We start from the raw sequence: 23,978 nt of genomic DNA on the forward strand, positions 1-23,978 counted from the left end.
TTTGAGACCAGCCTGGCCAGCGTGGTGAAACCCTGTCTCTACTAAAAATATAAAATATTAGCCAGGGATGGTGGCTCAGGCCTGTAATCCCAGCCACTTGGGAGGCTGAGGCAGGAGAATTGCTTGAACCTGGGAGGCAGAGGTTGCAGTGAGCTGAGATCACGCCACTGCACTCCAGCCTGGGCAAAAAAACAAGAGTGAAACTTCATCTGGAGAAGAAAAAAAAAAAAAAAAACACAAAACCCAAAGCTGAACAAAGTTGAACATGGAGAGTGTTAAAGATACTTTGTTTTCACTCATTAAAAAAAGCTTTATTACCTATTGTTGACTGTGATGGCAGTAGAGTCTGAGGTTCTGGGGCTGCAATAAAAGCAAGTAATATCAAAAGCAATGCTGAAGAGCACCATCTAAGACAGAAGTGACATGTTCTTGACTATAAACGGAGTTGTCTCCTGGGTGAGTGATTAGGTTCTACGGGCTTATGCCAGTGAAGTTCAGCCTTCCATATCCTCTCTACAAACCACAAGAATTGAGAATTCTCATTTTTGTTGTTGATCTTTAGCTGTTACCGTCACTTCCCAATATTCTGGTTTGCCTCTGGTGCTGAGGAAATACTAACTTAGAGGGAGTTCTGGGTAGCCTCTCTGAGGTTGTTCAGAGTGTCCTGTCACCTGCTATTTGTTTCTTGCAGGACAGCCGGGTTCATCCAAGGAAATGGAACAGGCAACAGACTCACCACCTGGTACCGTGTCTGTGCTGTTAGTTTGCAATCTCCAGCTTGGCTGGACCTGACGTTCTCTCACAAAAAAGATAAGAATTAAACTTATTGTTCAAAAGCGACCACAACTGTTCATATGATGCCTCCTGTATTCACTAGTATCTATCGCTGGTAAACAAATTGGTTCACATATGAAACTTAACCCATTTGGACTGGTAAACCAATGAGTCCAAAAGCAGTCTCAGATTTCATAAAATGCTAAATTAAATAACAGTATCTAAATATTCTGATAAACTTTCCAATGTTTATTCAAACTAGCAATAAGTAAATTAAACTTCACGTTGAATTTAGCTTGGTTACAATATTTAGGCTTAAAAAAAGATTACCCAATAGGTTTCTCATTATTCTATCAACAAAAAGTATTGTTTAAGGAGAAAATTAAAAAGGAATTTTTTTTTTTTTTTTTTTTTTTTTTTTTTTTTTTTTTTGAGACGGAGTCTCGCTCAGTCGCCCAGGCTGGAGTGCAGTGGCGCGATCTCGGCTCACTGCAAGCTCCGCCTCCCGGGTTCACGCCATTCTCCTGCCTCAGCCTCCCGAGTAGCTGGGACTACAGGCGCCCGCTACCACGCCCGGCTAATTTTTTGTATTTTTAGTAGAGACGGGGTTTCACCGTGTTAGCCAGGATGGTCTCGATCTCCTGACCTTGTGATCCGCCCGCCTCGGCCTCCCAAAGTGCTGGGATTACAGGCGTGAGCCACCGCGCCCGGCCGGAATTGTTTATTTTTGAAATGGAAAGAAAAAGTTCAGATTCTTTGACTTTTCTTAAAGAAAGAAACTAATCAATGTGGCTTTCATAGACCATCTTAATAGAACTGAAATCATTCTTCTACTCATACATTTCTAATATTAGACTTATCAGGAATGATCTGTGATATTACTTGACAAGGGAGTGTGGCAGGTTTTGAGAATACGTAGCGACTAAAAAAGAACTATAACAAGTTTCTATGTAGCAACTAACAACAACTGCTTCAATGGAAAAATATAATAACGCAGGTACAGAATTTTTATTTCTTCTAAAAGCAATGCATAACAGCATAAGGTGCTATTTAAAGGCATTATCATCCATTAACATATCTGTGATCAAAAAATTTTTGTGTTGAGGCTAAAGAGTACAAATTAGGTGCAAAAGAAGCAGGTTAAAGTTGTTTTTAAAAGCCCAGAATTCTGATTTCTCAAGAACGTGTGCAGAAATAGATTTTAACAGATGAACGGCAAAAGCAGTAGTGATGTGTCAGACTGAAGTTCATATAACAAAGTAAAAATTCTGAGTGTGTGTGTGTGTGTGAGTGAATCTGTATGACAGAAGAGAGAAGGGAGGAGGGAGAGTGTGTGTATGTGTGAGAGAAAGGAAGGGAGGGAAAGAAAGAGAGGGAGGGAGAGGATGTGTGTGTGTGTGTGTGTGTGAGAGAGAGAGAGAGAGAGAGGGAAGGGGAGAAGAAAGAGTATCTGGGAGATGGAGAGAGAGAGGAGAGTATGTATGTGAGAGAGAGTGTGTGAGAAAGAGAAAGGGAATTGTATGTGTAAGGGAGTGCATGTATAGGTCTAAGTACCTCAGATGCTATAGGACAAGAAGAAAATAAACATCAATACATGAAATATAATAAATATCAAATAAGCATTCATACCTGAAGATAGCAAACAAAAAATTATTTTGAAACTTCAAGATTGTAATTCATGTTTTTGATTCTACAAAGTTGCCTTCCACAAGTGAAAAATAAAATTTGCTACTCATTGCATCTTTTAGACTTCACAAAAATTAAAGAACGTTGTTTTTGAAATTATAAGGAAAAATCTGCATTTTTGAGTTCCTGACTGAGTTTGAGACCAAATAGGGATAGAACTCCATCAATTAAGCTTCAAAGTCAATTGCACATAAAAACAGTAAGGTCTATGTTTAGTAAAAATAAATATATCTTCTGACACGACTTCTATTTGACAATCATAAGGTATTATAGGTAAAGGTATAAAATGTTCCATAACAAAGCTGAGTGGTCTGTAAATGACTAAGCCACTCATCTCAGCACAAAACAAAGACAAATTTGACTCACATGTGTGGTAGGAATGAGAACAATTTACAATTCTATCCACCTTGGAAGACGGTCAAGTGAAACAAACACCTGTAATTGGGGGCACCCCCTTATTTTCAGTCCATTTGGAAGCTTAAGATTAAACCATGAAGGAAACAATTCCCATTGGACGAGGTAGACAAGTTAAGACATGGTAGGTGGCTGTGGTTTTTGAGAAATGCGCTGAATTGTACGTATAAAACAAGCCCAAATCAATGTGGATTTTTACTCGTTGACTTAACCACCAAGCAAAGCCAAAGGAAAAGGAGCCTGTAATGGAAAGTGAAACAGAAAAATAGAAGAGTGTGCGGAGAGGGCTGGGAAAGGCCTCAAAAAGCTTTGGGTGGTGTATTTGCTCTTCGGAACCTTGGCTAGAAAGAGACATCTTTAGGAGAGCTATAAAGGTGGTCTGCCCTAAATAAAAATAAATAAAATTTAAGAAGCTAAAATCAAAGCAATGGTTTGCGGAGATCCAGTCATCATCCTGTGTTGCTATGGACCATTCAAGGTCCATTTGAGCTGGCACAGGCCTGGGTGTGGATTCTGAAGTCATTACATTGCTGTTAGAGGAAAAGGGGTGGATTTTCTTTGATGATTAGAAGGTTTAGAAATCAAAGGAATGTAAACACATTAGCCTCCAAGTAATTCTTCCCATGTTAAAAGGAAATGTCAAATTAAGAAGTCTTTTTGCTCAAACACCTTACAATGATAAAAATATAACCTTCCTCCCTCATTTGTATTAAAGAATTTCCTCTCAGAAATCTTGTCTTAGAAACCGCTGAAATGAATAACGTAACCTATCATATATAAACTATAACCAATGTTTGGAGAAATTTGACTATTTCCAATTTTATGTTGTAATAACAGAAATAATTCATTTGAGAGAAACCTTATTTAAATTTGGTGACTCAAACAAACAGTACTATTTCATGATCTGCTTGGTAATAGTCCTCTGTTCAAAATACAGCATAGTTACTACTCTATCCCAAAGCTCTCTAAGCATGATTTTTAAATAAGTGTGTATTAAACCCTTCTCTCATACAGCTGTCAGAGTTATTTGATTTAAACCACTATTAAGACTTTTGAGTTTTATTAGCTACGCTTCTTCCTCCGAAAACCCTGAGTGAGAGTTTTTCATTCCATTTCTCTGACTTGGAGACCTCATCCATGGTCACAGTGTCAACTATACTCCCTTTGCCTAATCCCTAATTTCCTTCGGTCTGCACCTACACCTGGAAATCTCACTGCTTCTTTACAGGGAGTAATGAGAATTTTTTCTTTAAGCAGTTACATTTTTCTTCCTTAGCCATTTCATTGCAAAAATAAATCATACCCACTTTAGCAGAAAATCTCTTGCTTTAATAATCCTACTTTGTAAACATGCCATTAATGGAAATGCAAGTTCAAAATCCATTAAACATTATAGTGAGAAATATTTTCTTCCCAGAGCTAAGGGTTTAAAATTTAGATAATGATGACACTGAGTGGTGACAAGGTTCCCTGTAGTCAATCTTATAAGTCAACATTTAAAACTGCTACATGGATTACAGATAGATAAAAAAACTCCAAGATGTGGTCATTCAATATGTTCCACAATCTTTATGTCTTTTTATGTCTTAAATTATTATATATATAGAATGATCCCTTCCTGCAAAAGCAGTCTTTTTTTTTTTTTTTTTTAAAGGAAAACACCACTAAAAATTCCTAAGAGGTAAACAGAGGTCAGTGTTCAGAAATCAGCCCCAATTTAGAAGTCTTGGAACATTGGGAAAATACAGGTCTTTCTGGTCTTCTAGCCTGAGAACTGAGAAACTCTAAAATAATGCAGAGTTCTTAGAAGATAGAAACACTTCTCCCCTTTCCAGCTGAAAGGCTATTGTTCATGAGATTAGAATTCCAGTCAACATTGGTATTGGAAACTATTTTGCAGTAGTAGACAAGGGAGTTCTCAATCATTCATATCATTACATTTCTGTGTTTTCTCTGTGATGATCATGAACATTGCTCAGAGCAATGCTGTGATATCACAGTGGCTATTTATGATTAGATCATTTCATTTCATGCTTACACTTTTCATGGAAAAATGTAACAAATGTCAAAATATAAATCAGAAATTCTTGCTCCAAATAATTGCAAAAAAGTTGTTTTCAACCCCACTTTTGGAATATTCAAAAAAGTTTAGGGTAATTACCAGGTTTGGTGTGTGTCACTTCTGGGCTGAGAGGGATTTTAGGTTTCAGAGAAATAAATTGTGTTTTACTGGGAGCTGGAAAAATAAAGAAACAAAATAATAAACAAATCAATATTTAGGCATTTCAGTGTCTAAAAACACAGAAGGAAAACCTAGAAATAAACTATACATTAAATGGAATGAACTCATCGTCTTGGAAGATTTTGGAAATATTCCATTAAGAGAATATTTCATGATCCATTCACAGAGAAGTAGTTAATTTTATCTTGTTTAGAAAAAACATTTCAAGAGTATATTTAATCAACAAATATAGCATTACTACTAAATAGTCACAGTAACTACTCAAAGTAAAGATAGTTCTTATAATCTATGATTTTTAAAAATCAGTCTAATTATTTTGCACCCTTACTTCATATTTCTCAATCTCATCTAAGTCTGAGCACTAGGGGAAAAAAACACCATGTTTTACAATTAATATTCACTGATGTATGTGCAGGATGTACAGGTTTGTTATATAGGTAAACTTGTGCCATGGTGGTTTGCTGCACCTATCAACCCCTCACCTAGGTATTAAGACCAGCTATATTTTTATCAGCTTTATAAACTAAAAAGGAAAAATCTAAAATCATTCAACCAGTAGCTGATGTGCATGTCTTTTGCAGATGCAACAATAAATTTAAACTTCCTGCATACAATTTTAGGGTGGCATTTTTCTTTTTCTCCTAATATTTCCAGAATCTGTCACTTTGAGCCTGTCTACCTAAACACATTTTAATAAAAAAACTACTCTCAAAAAAAATTCACCAATAGGTATAATGCTATGATCTGAAGCATAAAGTAATTCTACTAACATTAAAATTAAAAGTTGTTTTTCCAAATGAAGTTGGAAGTTGAACTTGAGAGTCTTACTAAAAAATAAAAAAAAGAGAACTATATACAAGATTCAACTTCAAATACAATGACTGGATAGATGACAAGGAAGCAGCAATGGTTCAAAAGCTGACACAGAATGACATCTGAAGGCTGAGTTCAGATCTACTAACTGTTGAGCCAGCTAGCCACAACCACAATAGCCATGGAGCTGGTGCACTCTATGAGATGGGCCATACTGTTCAAATGAACCGTTTTGAGTATCTTAACAGGTAACAGACATTACATAAAAGCTGGGGTACTGGATTTTCCATGGTGAAATGAAGCAACACATCTACTAAGGACATATCATTATTACCCGGTGTTGTCCATGTAGGTTCAGGGCTTTTAGAAATTTTAGGTGTAATTGTTCCGGCACTTGTGGTTCTTTCTGGTGATGGAAAGGAAAAAAATATTGAAATATCCTAGAGACAATAAAAAGACACCCTCTAAAGGGGAACTAAATGATCCATTTAAAATCCTGCCATATTTAGTAGTCAAAGTATACAATGAGTAAAAGTTTTGAGGAAGAATTGTTAAACTGTCATAACAGTATACATCATACAAAATTACATTTATCTTATAATGGAATAAGCAAAACCCAGTTGGTCAAGCATGATTCTGAGTATATTGTTTGACAATGAAGAATTGACCTCCAGGTTAATAAGCATCTGTACCACCCAAACTCTGTGCTATAATATATATGTTATGCCCTTCTCCTTTTCTTCCAAATCCTACATGTATTTTGGGGTCTGTATCTTCAACTCTTTCTTGGAGCATTTACAAAAATATTACAGTCTCAGAAATAAGTTATGTAAATGTACGTTGTGCTGTCATTTTTATGTTTTATCTTCTCAAGGTTATAATCTATTTGAAAACTAGAGTCATGTCCTCTCTAACTCAGCCATTGCCCTGGTGAAAAACTGAAAACAGAGTAGGTACCAAAAAAAATAGAAACATCACTCTAATGAACATTATAATAAACATGCACGCCAAAAAACGAATTACATGTATCACTCTGTATTGCTATGAGTGGGACTTGTTTCTAGGTTTTTACCAAAATTCACATGCAAAAATATAATTTTCAGTAAACCCCTTTTGGACACTTGAGTTTTGTTATTCTGCATTATTAATTATTCATCTTTAGTTAATCTCAAATTTTGTAAAGAAACTAATCTATAAAACATATCCTTTTTTTTTTTCCCTGAGATAGAGTCTTGCTCTGTTGCCCAGGCTTGAGTGCAGTGGTGCTATTATAGCCCACTGCAGCCTCAAACTTCTGGGCTCAAGAAGCACACCATGCCTGGCTAATTTTTTAAACTTTTGCAGAGACGGGGTCTCACTAGCTTGCTCAGGCTGGTCTCAAATTCCTAGCCTCAAGTGATCCTCCTGCCTTGGCCTCCCAAAGTGCTGGAGTTGCAGGTGTGAGCCACTGCACCTGGCTATCTTTCTTACTATAAGAAAATGGACATTGTCTATCTGGAATTACATATCATGTAAATATAAAGAGACATTTACCAGGTTTGGTTCTTGGCGGTTTGGGCCGGGGGCGTCGTTTAGGTGTAGAAGGGATAGATGTAGTTTGCTGGGGAGCTGAAAGAAGATTTAATATAGCTTTGATAAATGATATTTTTCAGGGGTCAATCAGGTTGTGCCTGTAAATTTGCAAACTCCAAGTACAAGAACTGCTTTATATTTCCTTGTATCCTTAGAATGTCCAGTATACCTTGTTTTATACACAGCAGGTGCTCAATAAACAAGGGGTGACTGGGACAAAAGGTATAAAATTTCTACATGAGAATTGAAGATATACATTGTTCAATTAAATGTACCAGAAGTGAGCACCCTTGAGGCATTTCAGAACACAAGGTACAATTAAGAACTCCAAAGGATGACATTGAATAGCAGGAGAGAAGCACAAATAATGGAAATTTGGAACTACTTTTTTTTTTTTTTTTTTTTTGGAGACAGAGTCTCACTCCGTCACCCAGGTTGGAGTGCGTGGCGCAACCTTGGCTCACTGTAACCTTGGTTTCCCGAGTTCACGCAATTCTTGCGTCAGCGTCCTGAGTAGCTGGGACTACAGGCATGTACCATGATGTCCGGCTAATTTTTGTATTTTGACTAGAGACGGGATTTCACCATGTTGGCCATGCTGGTCTTGAACTCCTGGCCTCATGTGATCTGCCTGCCTTGGCCTCCCAAAGTGCTGGGATTACAGGCGTGAGGCACCACACCCGGCCCAGAACTTTAATTCTGTAGCTCTTTATTATCCCCACCAAGAGTTAATGAACTTCGCTATTTCAATAATTTTCTGTTATAAAATGTAGGTTGTGTTACCTCTCTTTAACCATCTTTCTTCATCATGTCCAGGACTGCAAAGCCTACTTGGTGCTCTCTATACTTAGACTACTTTGGGTAAAATACTTTGATCAAATGGTACCTAACTGTGCTAAGTAGAAGGGAACGTATTTTGAAATAATTATCTATAATTCTGCTGCTAGTTTCCAGCTGGCAAAGTTGAAAGAAGAGTTGGAAGGAAACAATTCCTCAAAATATATAGTCATCAGGATTGTGAAAATTCTTTAAGGGTAATCATAAGGCTAAGTAGTCAGATTCTTGGAAGAATTTCATGGTAGAGACTGAAGGGAAATATTTAGCAACAACAAACAAAACAAAAACAAAATTCTGAAATGGCCAACATGACTTGTCACATTACCTGTTTCGTCAATGCATACATAACTACATAAATGTCATTAGTTACCAGGTGTCGTAGGCTGCATTTCTGGACTGGTAAAGATTTCCAGTTTTTGAGGAACAAATGGTGTTTCACTTGGAGCTGAAAGCACAAACACCCCATCCCATCAAATAATCCCAGTTAAAATGAGGTATTTGAAGAATTTTAACATGCTTTTAGATGGTATAAAGCACATGCCACGAGTACATGATTAAAGATGAAAAATGCATGTAGTCTTGAAAGCTAGTGAATAAAATTCTGATTTAAAGTAGGGAAAAGGCTAGAATGATGATTGTTCAGTAGATGACTTCAGGCAGACTTGATGCATGGAAGTAAAGTGACACAGGCTACAAACATGTGAAGTGAGATGGTGCAGGTGATGACGTCCATGCAGTTTTCAAAGCTTTCACAACTAAAAGGATAGGGAAAATATTATCTATTACAGCTCAAAAAAATAAAATAGAGCCCTAAATGGAACGTAAAAGATGACTGCATTTAAAATATATAGATGTATATATTGAGAAATAGGATAGATAAATGATTAGATGTGATGGAATGAAATGGTCATTTGGAAGAAAGGCATTCACATGATTTTTTTTTTATGGAAAATAAAGTATGATTTTTCTGTTAAAAACATTACCCAGTGTTGCCCTTGGCTGTTCAAGAGTTCTAGAAGTTTTAGGTGGGATAGAATCCAGAATACGATCACTTGTTGCTGTTGGAATAAATGTCAACATTTATAAAAGCAGTAGAAGGCCCCAGGAATAAAATACAAATTCATGAGTAATAAATTATGCCTCATATGAGGAAAAATATCAAGAATACTTGAGGGCTTGCTGGCCCACATTTTAAAACTAGTGATACATCAGGAGTTGAAGATGAGCTCACTTTAAAAAACATACATACTTTAAATATTAGAAACCATGATTAAACAGTGTTTTATACATTCAACTGGTTTTCAACAGGTTTTTCTGGTTTCCTCCATTTTGTTTCATAATTGCTAACTGAACTCACCACTGACGTTCTATTTCATTGTTTTATTTTCTGCTCTTTAAAATTATTCATCTTTATTTACCATGACACAAATAATGTTATACATACAAAAAATATCAGACATATATCTATACCTGGCAGAAACCAGTCTTACTCCCTTTGAATCTCCTACAGTACCCAGTTTAGTAGGTGTTTGATAAACATTTGCTGAAAGGAGCTGTCGGACTGAGGTAACTCACTATAGATGGGTCAGTAATTGAATGCCGAAGATTAGACCCAATTGAACTGCTACAGCCAAATGAATTATGTGACTGTTCTACATCAAGGTTTCTCACGTTAGCACTATTGACAATTAGGGTCAAATAATCTGTGCTGTGGGAGGCTGCCTGTGTACTGCAGGGGTTTAGCAGCACCCCTGATCTCTACCCCCTAGATGCTAGTAGTGCTTCCCCAAGTTGTGACAACCAAAACTGTCTCCACATTAGCAAATATCCTGGGGAAGGGATGGGAGTTGAAAATTACCCCCCATTTGAGAACTACTGCTCCAGACAAAACCCTCTAGAAACTCGAAGACCTTTTTATGATTCTGAACAATACATTAAGCTATTACATTACTTTTCCTCAGTGGCAACCGAATCTATCTGCATCTCCCTTATGTGACAGAGCTTATTTACTGAGAGATGTAAAGAACTAATCACTCTGTGGGAGGAGTGGGTAAAACACAACTCCCTGACACAGGTAGAAATTTCTCCCATGCAGAGCTCCAGAGGATACAATTTTCCACTCTGCGAAAAACTAAAGGAAGAACCACCAAGTGTTGGAACACCTGGGATCCAAAGACAGAATTGAGAGGCCGGATATACCTGTGTAGGACTCTGATATCTCAGGCTCATCTGATGTTGTAGGGCTTGAGAAAACATCGTAAGTTGCTTAAAAAAAAAAAAAAAAAAAGGCAAAACAAGAGAGATGTTAATTTTGGTTAAATTTGATTAATTTAGAAAGATTACATGACATGTTGTAATGCTGGTTGAAGGACGGTTTTATGTAGGTGCTGGTGCATTTTGGCTCCAGGCTGCCAGCCTTGTCACTAACATCTAAGCACCGAAACTCGCCTTTGGTCCTTTTTTGCTCTGAACCGCAGGATTTTATATAGTGAGCCCTGATGCTGGCCTCCGGGGTGATGAGAACATAGTGCTATATATTTATAATCATGCAGTGCCAGCTGTAAATCAAAGAGCTGCAAAGAGTATAAACATAAATAAAGTCAGATGGCAGTTTGGGGAGAGATTTTTAAAGAAGGAAAACAGCAGTCCCATTGAGGCAATTTGCCCAAAGTCTATTGCTCAGTCTTTCTGCTTAGTAAAAGTTACTGTTACGATATCTTATGTATGGACAGCACTTCACAGTTTGCAGAGACTTACTCATACATCAACTTATTGAACCCTCTTAACATCCCTGAGAAATAGGTGAGGTAGGCAGTAGCCCCACTTTATAGATAATAGGAGGTTATCTCCATTTTTTAGATAACCAAGTTGTGGTTTATAGCATGAACACATCTGCCAGTGGTCACACACTGAAATTGTCCCATCCAGTGTGTTTTCCTTTCCTTCAGCAGGACCAGAAACAGCAGGGCTAAAACCAGGATTCTCTTTTGGCACCTTCCCCTCCTGACATGTTACCTAGAGGCAGCTTTCTGTGCTTCTCCATAGAGCCATGAGCCTTTCTCCAGTTTGGGCAGGTTTAAAGATAAATTTTCTATTCTGTACGAAGGAAAGTAGGATGAGCTTAAATATAAAGATTGACTTATTTTAATATGGGGATAATTTTCATGTTCACATAAGAGTTGAACCTGCAAGCAAAAACAGCATCACAAAGTGTTCTCTTTCCTGTACAAACAGCTGTCACTGTGGTCACGAGGGATATAGAGAACACATGAATTATTACGAGGTAGATGTTGCTTTTCTTGTCCATTCAAAATGGCAGCACAGAAATCAAGAAGAAAGGAGCTCACAGGAAGACGTAGTCATTAGGGTTACTTGTAATTCAATGACAGTTTAATGCTTTTGAGCCAGTGCTGGTTGAAGCTGTAAGAAAGATAGTATCAGACCATGTGACATCCTCTGAAAGTAGACAGCATTTTATATTGTACTACATACTAAAGAGGCAGGAAATACATTGCAATGTGTGAAGGTGAATCTACTATTTCACAAAATCCTCAAAAATAGCAAGAATATTGTGAGTTAAAGATATGCACACATTCTGAGAATGCATCTATTATATTGTAATGTCAAGTTTCCTTTAGCCTTGCTGTCATTTTAAAAGGTCAGATAAGAATGACTAATTTTTTAAAAGATTAATCAAAAGTGCTCACAATTTCTGATCTTAAGCTTATTTTCAGCCAATTTCAAGTCATGGATCTGGCACGGTCAGCTCTATCTCCTACAAAATAAGAAAAACTTTGCCAACTTGTATTTAATCCTCTCACACTAGGTAAGAAACTATGAGTTAATGGCTTTTTATTTCTATTGTTGCTTTTGAAAAATGTCATGACTGTCTTTCTTTGTTATCCTAACTCCTAAAGCTCCCTTCCATTTAGTGACATTGGACCAATTTTGCTATAGTCTGTATTTTGTTCCAAAAGATGATATTTATTCACTCTTTTTACCTATTTTTCATATTTACAATTTCTTTTCAATCAGGAGGCTCCAAGCCAGGCATCCATCTCCCCTCGTTATTCCCATAAGGCATTCGCTGGGGAAAGAAGCCTTTCTTCCATCATCCTTTGGCAACTGTGGCTCAAATCTGGAAGTTCCCAATTTTCAGGGATCCCTTAACTTCCAAACATTTTATCAAATATACTTAAGACAAAAATAAGACATTTGCCAGCATACTTTGTTTTTAATATTTCTATTTCTGTAGTTTCCAAGAGTTGGAAATAAAAAGAGTGCTAAAAAGCCACATGTGCCACTAAAAGATTTATGTTGTTTGGTCAGCTTTAAGCAGCACACCACACCTCATTTCATTTATGAGTTAAACAAGATCTTTTGATTCAGAAGTAAAGAGATTGCCTGGGCGTGGTGGCTCATGTCTGTAATCCAAACACTTTGGGAGGCCGAGGCAGGTAAATCCCTTGAGGTTAGGAGTTCGAGACCAGCCTGACCAGGAGAGTGAAGCCCTGTCTCTACTAAAAAAAAAATAATAATACAAAAATTATCCAGGCCTGGGATGGCGGGCACCTGTGGTCCCAGCTACTCGGGAGGCACGAGAATCTCTTGAAACTGGGAGGCAGAGCCTGCAGTGAGCTGAGATCACGCCACTGCACTCTAGCCTGCGCGACAGCAACTCCATAACAACAACAACAACAACAACAACAAAAAAGAGATGTCGGGGGAGAGGACAGTGTTGAAATAGAGTTCTTTGAAAAGCTCCCTAACAATCAACAGATCTTGATTTCTTTATAAAACCCTTCTATATACATGCCTATACCTGAGAAAAATTCATGAAATTGTTAGGCCTGGTTTCTAAAAGCTACACTAGCTATAAAATTGATAAGTAGCCAAGAGTTAAGGGTGAACCCTTCTGTATGGTAGCCTGTAAGTTATCATATATTATTACTTAGAGGCAAACGTCTATCACTATGCTTATTGTAGTGGGTGAAATGCTACAGCTATAAGACATTAAGCAGTATTTCTGATTTTGCATTCACAGAACATACATGGGACCAAAAGTTGTAGGTTAAATCGAATGCAACAAATAAAATAGATAATTCAATTTACAGGTTATAAAAGTCAACATTAGATTATTTCAAAAAATAGTAATGACTTACAGTCGTAACTAAGTTTTACTTTCAGATTTTCCAGAGGAAAAAATAATATGAAATAACTTGCATTACCATTTGCTCTACACCTTCTTAGAACTACTTTGTTAAATTATGTTTTTTTTTCCTCCAGATGGAGTCTTGCTCTGTCGCCCAGACTGGAGTGAAATGGCAAGATCTCAGCTCACTGCAACCTCCGCCTCCCAGGTTCAAGTGACTCTCCTGCCTCAGCCTCCTGAGTAGCTGGGATTACAGGCATGTGCCACCACACCTGGCTAATTTTTTGTATTTTTAGTAGAGACAGGGTTTCATCATGTTGGCCAGGCTGGCTTCAAACTCCTGACCTTGTGATCCGCCCACCTCGGCCTCCCAAAGTGCTGGGATTACAGGCACAAGCCACTGTGTCCAGCCCTAAATTATGTTTTGTTGATAGTATATTTTAGTTTTACTTTGAAAAACTGACTAGATGCAAAGCCCCCAATAAAAATGCCCTGATACTGCTCTGGAAACATGTGATGGCATACAGGCAAACCATTGCAAATGATCAAGACTTTATCTTATTCAAATCCTTTGAATATTCGTAACTATGTGAAAACTTCCTTTTTAACGTTAACTCTTAGACAAAAGACCTCATTAATGGAGAAATTGTGTCTATCATGCTCATTATGCTCATCACGACTTACTTAATCCAGAAACTGGTACATGGTGGATACTCAGCAGAATTAATCTGCAAGATGTCCATTACAATAAACAGTAACAGTGAGTTTGATGGTTGGGTAGCTTAAGCTCTTAGTAAGGATAACTTTCTGGCTTAGTTTGGAGAATAAATGAAAACATGTCTTTTAATTATGTTATGATGTGCACGTGTGTACACACAAATCTCTTCCTCTACTACACAGATACCTGGCATACACTTGTGTAGACATACCCTGTCATGGAAATGGAATTCTAAAAAAAATATATGAAGGAGCAATGAGAAAAATACAGCAAGTAGCTAGAGGAGAAAAACAATACCACACACAGAGTTCACAGTACCACTTAAATACATTGATAATGCTTTCTTCAGTGAGTGGAAAAACAAAATACCTTTCTAGTTGGCCTTGAAATTTGTGAAAATATTGCCTGCAAGAAAAATTCATTAAAATGTTCATGAAATAAAATTAAAGGCTGAAGATATAAATCTCTTCAAAGCCACAGTGAATCTACAAAACATCTGCTATACCTGAAATCTGTTTTCCTACTCTCAAAGCATCAACACCACAACCTACTCCTTCGTTTCCTCCTCTTTTGAACTCAATCCAGTTGGGTGGGCCAGATCTGTGCTAATCAACACCTTACAGGGCAGACAGATAATAAATGAGCATGTCCTTATATGTTTACTTCTTTTCAACCACTCTTAGCAAACCACCTGCTGCCAAAACTTTCTAACCAATCTACTACTCCTTGGGCATACTGATGACTGCAGCTTTCAAGCCTTGAAATGATATATAGGACTCAATACAGATGCAATTTACTCTACTTCTACAAAGTACTGTAAGAATTTAACACTGAAAATAATTAGTGATGACCTCCTAAAGGAAGCTCCCAAAGAAAAATCTAATGGAAAAACTGAAGCTGACCATGCTTGGTTCTCTCTGTCAAGGGAAGTCTCTACAAGATAACTGTATATGATTCAAGAGGAAATTATACCAGAATAAGTAGCAGCTTAGTAACAAGTAACAGTTAAAGTTGGAGCAACATTTGGTTTTTCTGGACACTTGGGAGAAGAACAGGCAGGAGGATTTCCTAAGGATGAAAACAAACACTTCAAATTAATGGGTTTGCAAGCATTGCCTTTATTTGCTTTTGAAACTCTCCTGGTACTCAGTGATGGTCTTTTAAGGTTACAATTAAGTAAATTAAGGAGGCTTAACACTTATGGCATTATCAAACTAGAAACAAAAAGCTCATTTCCACATAACCTCCCAACCCATATTAAGTCTTTAGAAGTCGTGCACACACCCATCTGTGGGATGATAAATACATGGCATTTATGCTGCTTCGCCTTCCCTGGTGCCCACAGAAAACACAGCAAGTTGATAGTGGCATTATTTTGCTCATTGATCCAAGAAGGACCTCAGAGCCCAGTTTATAGAGTGATTCTTGCTGCCACCGTAACTGAAGAGAGAGACTATGTGATATGATTTACCATCCTTGCTGTAGGGGTAATAGGTCATTAGGCTATTCCCAGGGGGCGGCACAACCTCTGAGTAATACTGCATGTCTTTTCTATTCTCAAACTTTTTTTTACAAGTGAAATGAAGACCCATAGATCATTTGGTATGATTGTATACATATAAAATGAGCTTAGAGTTTTTTTCTTCTCTCCTCCTCATCTTTTATTAAGTAATTTAAAAGCATAATTGCTATTATTGATTATATGTAGCAATTCAGGAAGTTGGGATAAACAGTATGATGTGAAGGGGTGGCAGCCAATGCAAGATTTCATTGTATTAAGGAAATGAAAACAAGGCACTCCTTTATATATTGTGCATTATATTAAGTAATTTATACATTATTTCTAAGACGTAACCACCTGGTGAAAAATTTATACCTTATTTCCATTTTATAGATGGAACAAGTTATTTAACTGGTAGTTGAGCTGGCTATTAACCTAGCTCTATCCCACCTTAGATCTCACAGATTTGTGATCACATTCACAACGAGAATAAGCTTCAGGGACTGGCTGGCCTCTCACAGATCATGTGATGTTTCTTATACACCATATCTGGAAGGCACATGGCCCCAGTAATAACATTTAATTTCCTCAGTTGTAAAGGCTGTTCTCAAATTTTCAGAGCAAGCTATATGTCATTGCTTTACTTTTAACTTGGAGTGGTTTATTGAATAAAATATTAGGAAAGAAATGAACGAGCCTAATTTTTCCCCCCCTCTAACCCATTCAGAGTTAAGTTCCTTTTGTATCACTTTAAGATAAAAGACAATAATTCTGCCAGTTTCTAGGGACTTTGGAAGTCTCAATATGATGGTATATAATAGCCCCTTGAATCTCCTAGAAGAAAATTGCTATGCAAACACAAATTATTGTATTCCAGTAGAGAAATGATCCAACAAGCAGGTGCACATACGTGCACATGCACAATTCATCTGAATGGAAGACACTGAGAACTTTTCTAGCGCTTGCTCCTTAACAACACTGAGATTATACTTAACTAGCTACTTTACAATAAAACATGAACCAATTTTATTGCATCATCAGAAAGACTGACTTTTTGTGAAATATTGTCACAAGCAGTTAAGTTCTAAAGTGTGGTCAACTTCCTCTAGATACAAAATTTATAGGTAATTTTATATTCTGATACATAATTATAGAGAAGGTTTTCATGATTACCTTTATATATTTTAAGGAAAGTTAGATTTGCCAAGGGAATCAAAATCAATCAATTTCATTTCAACATACTTTATAGAAGGTTTAATGCAAAATGCAATTCCAAATAATGAAATCACAAAATGCAGCACTAATGACAGATCAGGACAAATAGGCTGAATGCAGGAAGAATATATTTGATGACTACACATCTCAGATTTCCTGGGATATTCCAAATTTCAAATATTCTGTCCCCTGGTTGCCAAAAACTGTTGAAATGACCCAGGAATTTCAATATTCAGTGTGCAAGTTAGAATTTTCATAGAGTCTTTTATATCCAAGAATGGTACAGAAATCTTTTTGAGTACACATATTCTGATTTGCTGATATAGAATATGTTGAAAACAAATCCAGAAAATAGTAAAGCAAAATAAACTTTACAAAAAGTACGATAAATCTCATTTAATGGCTGATAAAGAGAAAAGCATCCCCTGGCATCCAGGAGCTGGTCTAGTACCCACAGGTAGGCTGTGGTGTTTGTTCTCCTGTTGAACATCAACAATTCCAAAGGATGCCAATATCAGACAAGACCACTCTCTGATCATGATGGATCAAGACAAAAACAAGACCAGTCTCTAATTATGTGGCACACAGACAAAAACATGAACATCACCCAGAGCACAAACATTACCCTCCCCACCTTCTGGCTGATACGAGTAGATGTGGCTTCTCAACCAGTCACAGCTTTAGCTTCCCTCTGCTGGTCTTGCCTTCTAATTAAGAATTATGAAGACATTCAATCACAGAATTACTCCCAATTTCTGACTGCATCCAATTCAGAGCAAAGTTTTACTGCCTTGGACCCTTCCCTCAATCATTTAACACAAGACAAACTCTTACAATAAGTCTTTCCTATAATCTTCTAAGAGATCCCCCAGTTTATCATGGTCTGTGTTCTCCATCATTGTAATAAGTAAATGAATGTAAATTTGTTCAACTACAAGTGTGTTCTGCTGGTCGTTGGCTGAAAGGAATTGATATAGTAAATATAGATGCATCATACCCCAACAGAGAAAACAGAATGTGCTCATTTGGCTGTAATAATGTCATTAATACCAGTTAAAAATATTAGGTTGGTGCAAATGTAGTTGTGGCTTTTGCCATTAAAAGTAATGGCAAAAACTGCAATTATGTTTGCACCAACCTATATAATGTTTCTTTAAAAGATGCTGCAACTAAAAATGGGATTCATGGTTTTGTGGACCACCATTTAAACACTATCTCTACCTCTCTCTTTTCTCAGTTCTCAAAATAGTTGCTTTAGGAAGCTGTGTGAGTAATTGGAAAATAAAATACCTATTATGTATGTTGAAACTAAATGGGAAATAGAACATTAGTACACATGTAAATTTGCACAAAATCAGAAGAAACAAAGGCTGAAATAAAAGGGCTACATAAATATACCACTCTTTAAATCACAGATACTACATTTGTTATTAAATTTTAATTTGAAATTTAACGTAAGTTAGGAAGATGCCACAGAGCACTTACACTAGAAATGGAAGCGTTGCACACTAGCAGAAACAAGAGATACTTAACTACCCACTTTGACAAATCAAGCTTGTATTGATTTGAGGCCCATGGTGCTATAACCAACTACACCCGATGATTCTTACTGGTACCATGTAAAAACACTATAAACTACATCGATAAGGTAGCGCTTCTCAAACTTTAATGTTCAATACAAAAATTAGCCAGGCAGGGTGGCAGGTGCCTGTAATCTCAGCTACTCAGGAGGCTGAGGCAGGAGAATCGCTTGAACCCAGGAGGCAAAGGTTGCAGTGAGCCGAGATCGCACCCATCGCACTCCAGCCTGGGAGACAAGAGCAAACTCCATCTCAAAAAACAAAAACAAAAACAAAAACTTTAATGTTCATATCGCCTGGGCATCTTATTGGAAAGCAGATCTTGTTTCAATAGATCTAGAGTGGAGCCCAAGTTCTGCCTTTTCAACAAGTTCCCGGGTGATGCCAAATGCTATTGGACTGAGGATCATGCTAAGTAGCAAAGACATAAAAATTAACTGTTATAAGGCAGGATGGGAAGATTCTAGGGCTAATGTTAATATGTGCAATCACATACTGTACTGTTATTACAGTTTTTGACAAGTCTCAATTCTTTGTCTAGAGAGGGTTGGGAGTTCTCAGTTGGAAGTTCTCTGGCGACCTAAGGTTGCCCTGTCAGTAGTGTAGCAGCTGATTAAAGAGTCAGTTTCCTGCTGCATTAGCCGCTGCTCATACTCCTTCAGGGCAAAACCAGAATATTCCTTTTTTGAATTAAAGGCAAAAGAAACCTTTCCTTTATTGGCATTTCTGATATCATCTATTTTCGTCTCATTGTAACTCTGTAACCTTCACATCCCAACATATTCTCCCCACTCCCCATTGCTTGGTTCAACTAGAGCCTTCATATATAATTCATATGCCAGGTATTAAAGTCTCGAAAATGGTTTCCTTGATGTTTTGGTTAGTTTGCTCTTGAATATTCATAGAAACCAAACATTGGATATTGCTTAAAGAAAACCCAAAAGAACCCCATGTTCCCCATGTTATAACCCAAAACCTAAAAGATGAAAGGGATCTAAAAGTTTATCTAGTCCCTAAATCCCCAAAGGCACTTGGCTCAGGTGCTCCTGAGGGATGTGGGAGTCACAGCCAGGGCTGTCACGGTGCAGCAGATAAACCATCACATATGCCCCTAGACTAGTTGTTGCATCATAATTACAATGCAGCTGCACCTGGGTGATGGCTACTGAACCCAGAGGCTCAGTATGAAATTCAACTCAGAACCCAGATTTTAGACCCAGGCGACTTGGATTGCTAAAGGGGTTTTTGCACCCACTTTAGTTAATTGCACTAGAATTTTAGAGTCAGTGACTAGGGAAACCAAGACTTAGATACAGTTTGAGGCTTCTCTGGATAAGCGAACAAGCATGGCCAACTTCCAAGTGTGTTCCCACTTAAGGAAACTAGGGGTGACTATAATAGACATATTCCCTTAATTTGATGTCATCTTCTATCTTTTGCAGACATCTGAGCCCATTACATATACTAGAGAAAGGATAATTTCACCAAGATCTGTGAGGGCTCATGCTCATCCTTTCTCAAACCCAGTCCTCTGCTGGACTCTGGAGAACACCACAAAATGCTGCTGCATTTAAGTTCATTACATGAAACGCCCAACTTCATTATACACTATATGATATGTACCCCAAATAAAGTCAAAACAACTAGAAGATTTACAAAAATTAAAATACAAATAAGCAAAACACAAAAATCATGGAAGTAATCATAAAGGATGGTTTCTGAGGTCTTCTTATAATTCTCATATGCTGAATACGCACTTTAGTTGACTGCTAGGCAATCAAAAGATGTATAGAATTTAATTGAGAAAAATATTTTTTGTAAAAGAAACATATCTCAATCAATTTTAATGATGGAACACAAGAATTCTCCACAGGAAAAAAAAAAAAGCCAATTGCTACAGTTTGCAAGAGAGGAAACCAATACCTTCCGAAAGTAGAGAAAAGTAGCCATCACATGGTTACTAGGAGAGCGAGGCCTGGAGCCAAGGTCTATTATTAACCGCAAGGACCTGTGGTCTCTCCTACATATCATGCTACACTTACAAATTTTAGAACTTACTATACTATCTTCACATAGTAAGCTCTTAAATGTTTATTTAATTATTTTGCCAAAAAGAAGCAAATATTCCCTGCAAGAGACTATGAAACTCATACTGTTAAATCAGACCCATGCTGATGCTTCTTATTTTGGTACTGTTTTCCTGTCACTAAAGAGATCTCTATCAATGAGCCAATTCATAGTTCATGTTCTGGCCACATTTCTAAGATGTTATAGTATCCAGAAATTAGAACAGGTGTCTTTAAAACATTCAAAACCATTTTGCTTTTGTAATGGGGAAAATGAGGTTCATCTCAGTATCAACAAATGTATGATAGATTTTCCATTTATTACAAAGCATAATGATAATCAATTAAGGAACCTATAAAAACAATAAGTTACTCAATATTCCTTGTTATAATCGATTTTTTTAAGAAAAGGATTTAATTACCAGTTTGAGGCTGCAGAACTTTGGAATCTTCAGATATTTTAGCTGTAGGCACAATCCATGGCTTTTCACTTGAAGCTATATTGAAAAGAAATGGAATTTGCTGAAGATTTTTTTTTTTTTAACAGGAGAACGAGACAGAAATAGGTTGCTGGTATGGTTAAGTGGCTACCAGAAGCCTGCAGTATACCAATACAATAAAAAGTGATTATATATCAGTAAGAAATCAGTATGTATCCATCCAGAGAACATTTGATTAGTGGTCAGAGAGAGACCAGAGTTTGGTGTCAGACTGTCAGCATTTTTAAGGACAAAAAGCTAAGTGGATTATGTGGAATTAAGACTGATGGGTTTTACTGAATTTGCAGAAAATCCAAATAGATTTATTAAAAAAAAAATCAAATCAACCATTTGTTTGCCTAACTATCAGTTCATGAGGTTTCCAGAAATAAGATGCAGTAAATGTGTCCTGCAGAATTAAGCAATCACCACCCACAGCCTTAATATTAAATTTAAGGTACTCTTATTACCCAATGTGCCCCTAGGTTTCTCAAAAGGGAAGGGTGTTTTTGCCTCAGGAAATTCTGGAAGGCTTTTTGGAGCTGTAATGAAACACATAAAGAAAGTTACGACCTGAGGTGAAAGTAACAGAAAAGATTTTTAAAATTTTAAGCTTGCAAAAACAAAAGCAAACACAAAAAGGCAAATCATGTTAAGAGACCATTAGTAGTATTTGTTACATCTATGTTTCAATGTTGAATATAAGAAAGTTTCTTTTTCAGTTTTTTACAGTTAAGTGACTAAATTTAAGCTACTGTATTTGGACTCTTCTTTCCACCCTTATTAAACCAGTTTGCTGATTTCTTCAGCTACGTTTATGTGTGTTCTTAAATATATTTCATTTAAATTTAAACCAAGCAAACACATCTGAACTAGAAAATGTCCATCTGAAAGCTTTTAAAAATAGAGTTTTGGTAACTACGGCGGCTTTATATGTAAGCTCCTCCCCCCATCTTTTTTTTTTTTTTTTTTTTTTGAAGTGGAGTCTCGCTCTGTCACCCAGGTTGCAGTGCGTGGCACGATCTTGGCTCACTGCAACCTCCACCTCCTGGGTTCAAGTGATTCTCCTGTCTCAGCCTCCTGGGTAGCTGGGATTACAGGCGCATGCCACCATGCCAGTCTAATTTTTGTATTTTTAATAGAGACGGGGTTTCACCAGGTTGGCCAGGGTGGTCTTGAACTACTGACCTCAGGCAATCCACCTGCCTCAGCCTCCCAAAGTGTTGGGCTTACAGGCATGAGCCGCTGCACCCTGCCCTCATTTTTTTCATACTTCACTCAGAAGAATTCTAAGAATTCTAAGAAGCAGTCTGCAGAAATATCATAAATATATCTTCTCTGTTAAGAGAGACAATAGAGTAAACACATTTACAAAAAATACAGAAATGATCAATTTGTTCAGTGACATATTGATTCTGAATTAAAAGAATCAAACATAATATTAAAATATGACCACTTAAAAGAAAAACAACCCAACCAAACAATTTGTCATAGGGAGAGCCTCTTTGGGATCCTAAACTTGAAGACTGTGTCACCTTTAAGGGATTGGGTATAAATTAGCATAATTAATTCAAAAGACTTCTTTGAAGCATGCATACAATATCCAAGGTAATAATAAAGCTGCAGTATTTATTATTTTTTACCTAGACTGCTCAGTGGCAATTCAAACTGAGGTATTAGAATAGTTTGCAATGTTTCCGGGGTCCTTTTGCTGAGAACTACAATAAAAAAGAGCGCAGTTAGCAACTCCTGGACTTGGGTTTTGATGTTGTGGCTTAACCATGATCATGCACAGCAAGCTTTGTAACAGACTCTTGCACACAGAGCAGCCAATACCTTTAATGGAAATAACCTTCCCTGGAAAAGTTACATAGCTGTTAAAACATGAAGGTGTACATTCAAAGGGCAGTGGTGTGGCTGAGAAGATCAACATCAAATTACAGAACAAAACACATGCTGCTCCTTTTCTTCAGGGGAAAGAGAACAACAAAGCAAGTTAGATTCTCTTGGGCTAAGAAACAACAAACATGGGTGCCATGAAATTCTTGTTTAAAAGCATGACACTTTTGGGGATTCTTCCCAAATTTAGTACGCACAAGACTTCCCAAAGCCACTCTAAGCAGAAAGCACAGAGTCAAGACTTCCAGGTTTCCTCCATTCTCCCCCAAGATTTGGGAGTTAAAAGGCTGGTATTCTGTCTGTATAACCCAGAGACTGGTTAAAAAGGGCATTTAGTTAGCAATTAGCATCCAGATTTGCCCAGAAGGTCAGTCACCAGGATCAGCCATGTGGTTAACTCTTCAGTGGAATCTGTCCAAGAAAGAGGAAGGTTAACCACTGCCAGGAAGGAAGGAAAAGGAGAAAGTGGGGAGGGAGAGAGAAGTTAAGGCACCAGGTTTCTTTTCTGTGAGTCCTGGGAGTTATTTCGTTGTTACTTTTGTTTTTTTAGAAAAAAAAAGTTCTTAGAATTACCCAGTGTTGTTTCTGAAACATCTAATGCACTAGACGTAGTGGGTTTAGTGCTTCTTGGAACTGTTTCAGGAGTCACTGAAAGGTAAAAAGCACAACTTTACAAATTAAGATAAAGTGAAGCAACCAAAGACCAGGAGACACATTCTGTTGCCTTTTAGAATTAGTGACTGATATTTGTATAGCCCATTTCTTTTTGTGTTACTATGTAAAGAGCTCCTTGGCTTGTCTCAAGTGCCTGAGCTGACACTCCTCTCCAACTGGTCCTTTCTGGGTTTGCTTTCTATCCAAAAGAGCACTCCGACCTGACTTTCATTGAAACACTTATAAGCTTAATAATAATTTTAAATCTGCCTTTTTCTTTATCACCAGGGCTTAGCACAATACCTGGGATAGAGTAAACAAGCACATGATTATAGTTTATTACTTTTTAAATCATTTATTGAAGAATCTGAAGGAT

General features: G+C 37.2%; 1 protein-coding gene across 50 annotated transcripts in view; it reads right to left on the reverse strand.

Moving 5' to 3' along the window:
- The window catches only part of ABI3BP (ABI family member 3 binding protein), a 244,175-nt gene that overhangs the window by 92,228 nt on the left and 127,969 nt on the right, over positions 1 to 23,978 (reverse strand). For 31 of the 50 annotated variants that reach the window (XM_009446009.5, XM_009446037.5, XM_009446028.5 and 28 more), the window contains exons 11-21: positions 23,522 to 23,596; positions 22,693 to 22,767; positions 21,520 to 21,591; positions 20,993 to 21,067; positions 10,538 to 10,603; positions 9,322 to 9,396; positions 8,709 to 8,783; positions 7,463 to 7,537; positions 6,264 to 6,335; positions 5,036 to 5,110; positions 319 to 360 (exon numbers count right to left, since the gene is read on the reverse strand). In XM_009446009.5, the coding sequence (XP_009444284.3) occupies positions 319 to 360; positions 5,036 to 5,110; positions 6,264 to 6,335; positions 7,463 to 7,537; positions 8,709 to 8,783; positions 9,322 to 9,396; positions 10,538 to 10,603; positions 20,993 to 21,067; positions 21,520 to 21,591; positions 22,693 to 22,767; positions 23,522 to 23,596 (777 nt within the window). The remainder of the gene's footprint in view (positions 1 to 318; positions 361 to 5,035; positions 5,111 to 6,263; positions 6,336 to 7,462; positions 7,538 to 8,708; positions 8,784 to 9,321; positions 9,397 to 10,537; positions 10,604 to 20,992; positions 21,068 to 21,519; positions 21,592 to 22,692; positions 22,768 to 23,521; positions 23,597 to 23,978) is intronic. The other 19 variants (XM_054682095.1, XM_054682093.2, XM_054682100.1 and 16 more) reach the window with 9 other exon arrangements.

This window comes from Pan troglodytes, chromosome 2, assembly GCF_028858775.2.
Source record: "Pan troglodytes isolate AG18354 chromosome 2, NHGRI_mPanTro3-v2.0_pri, whole genome shotgun sequence".
NCBI classification, from domain to species: Eukaryota; Metazoa; Chordata; class Mammalia; order Primates; family Hominidae; genus Pan; species Pan troglodytes.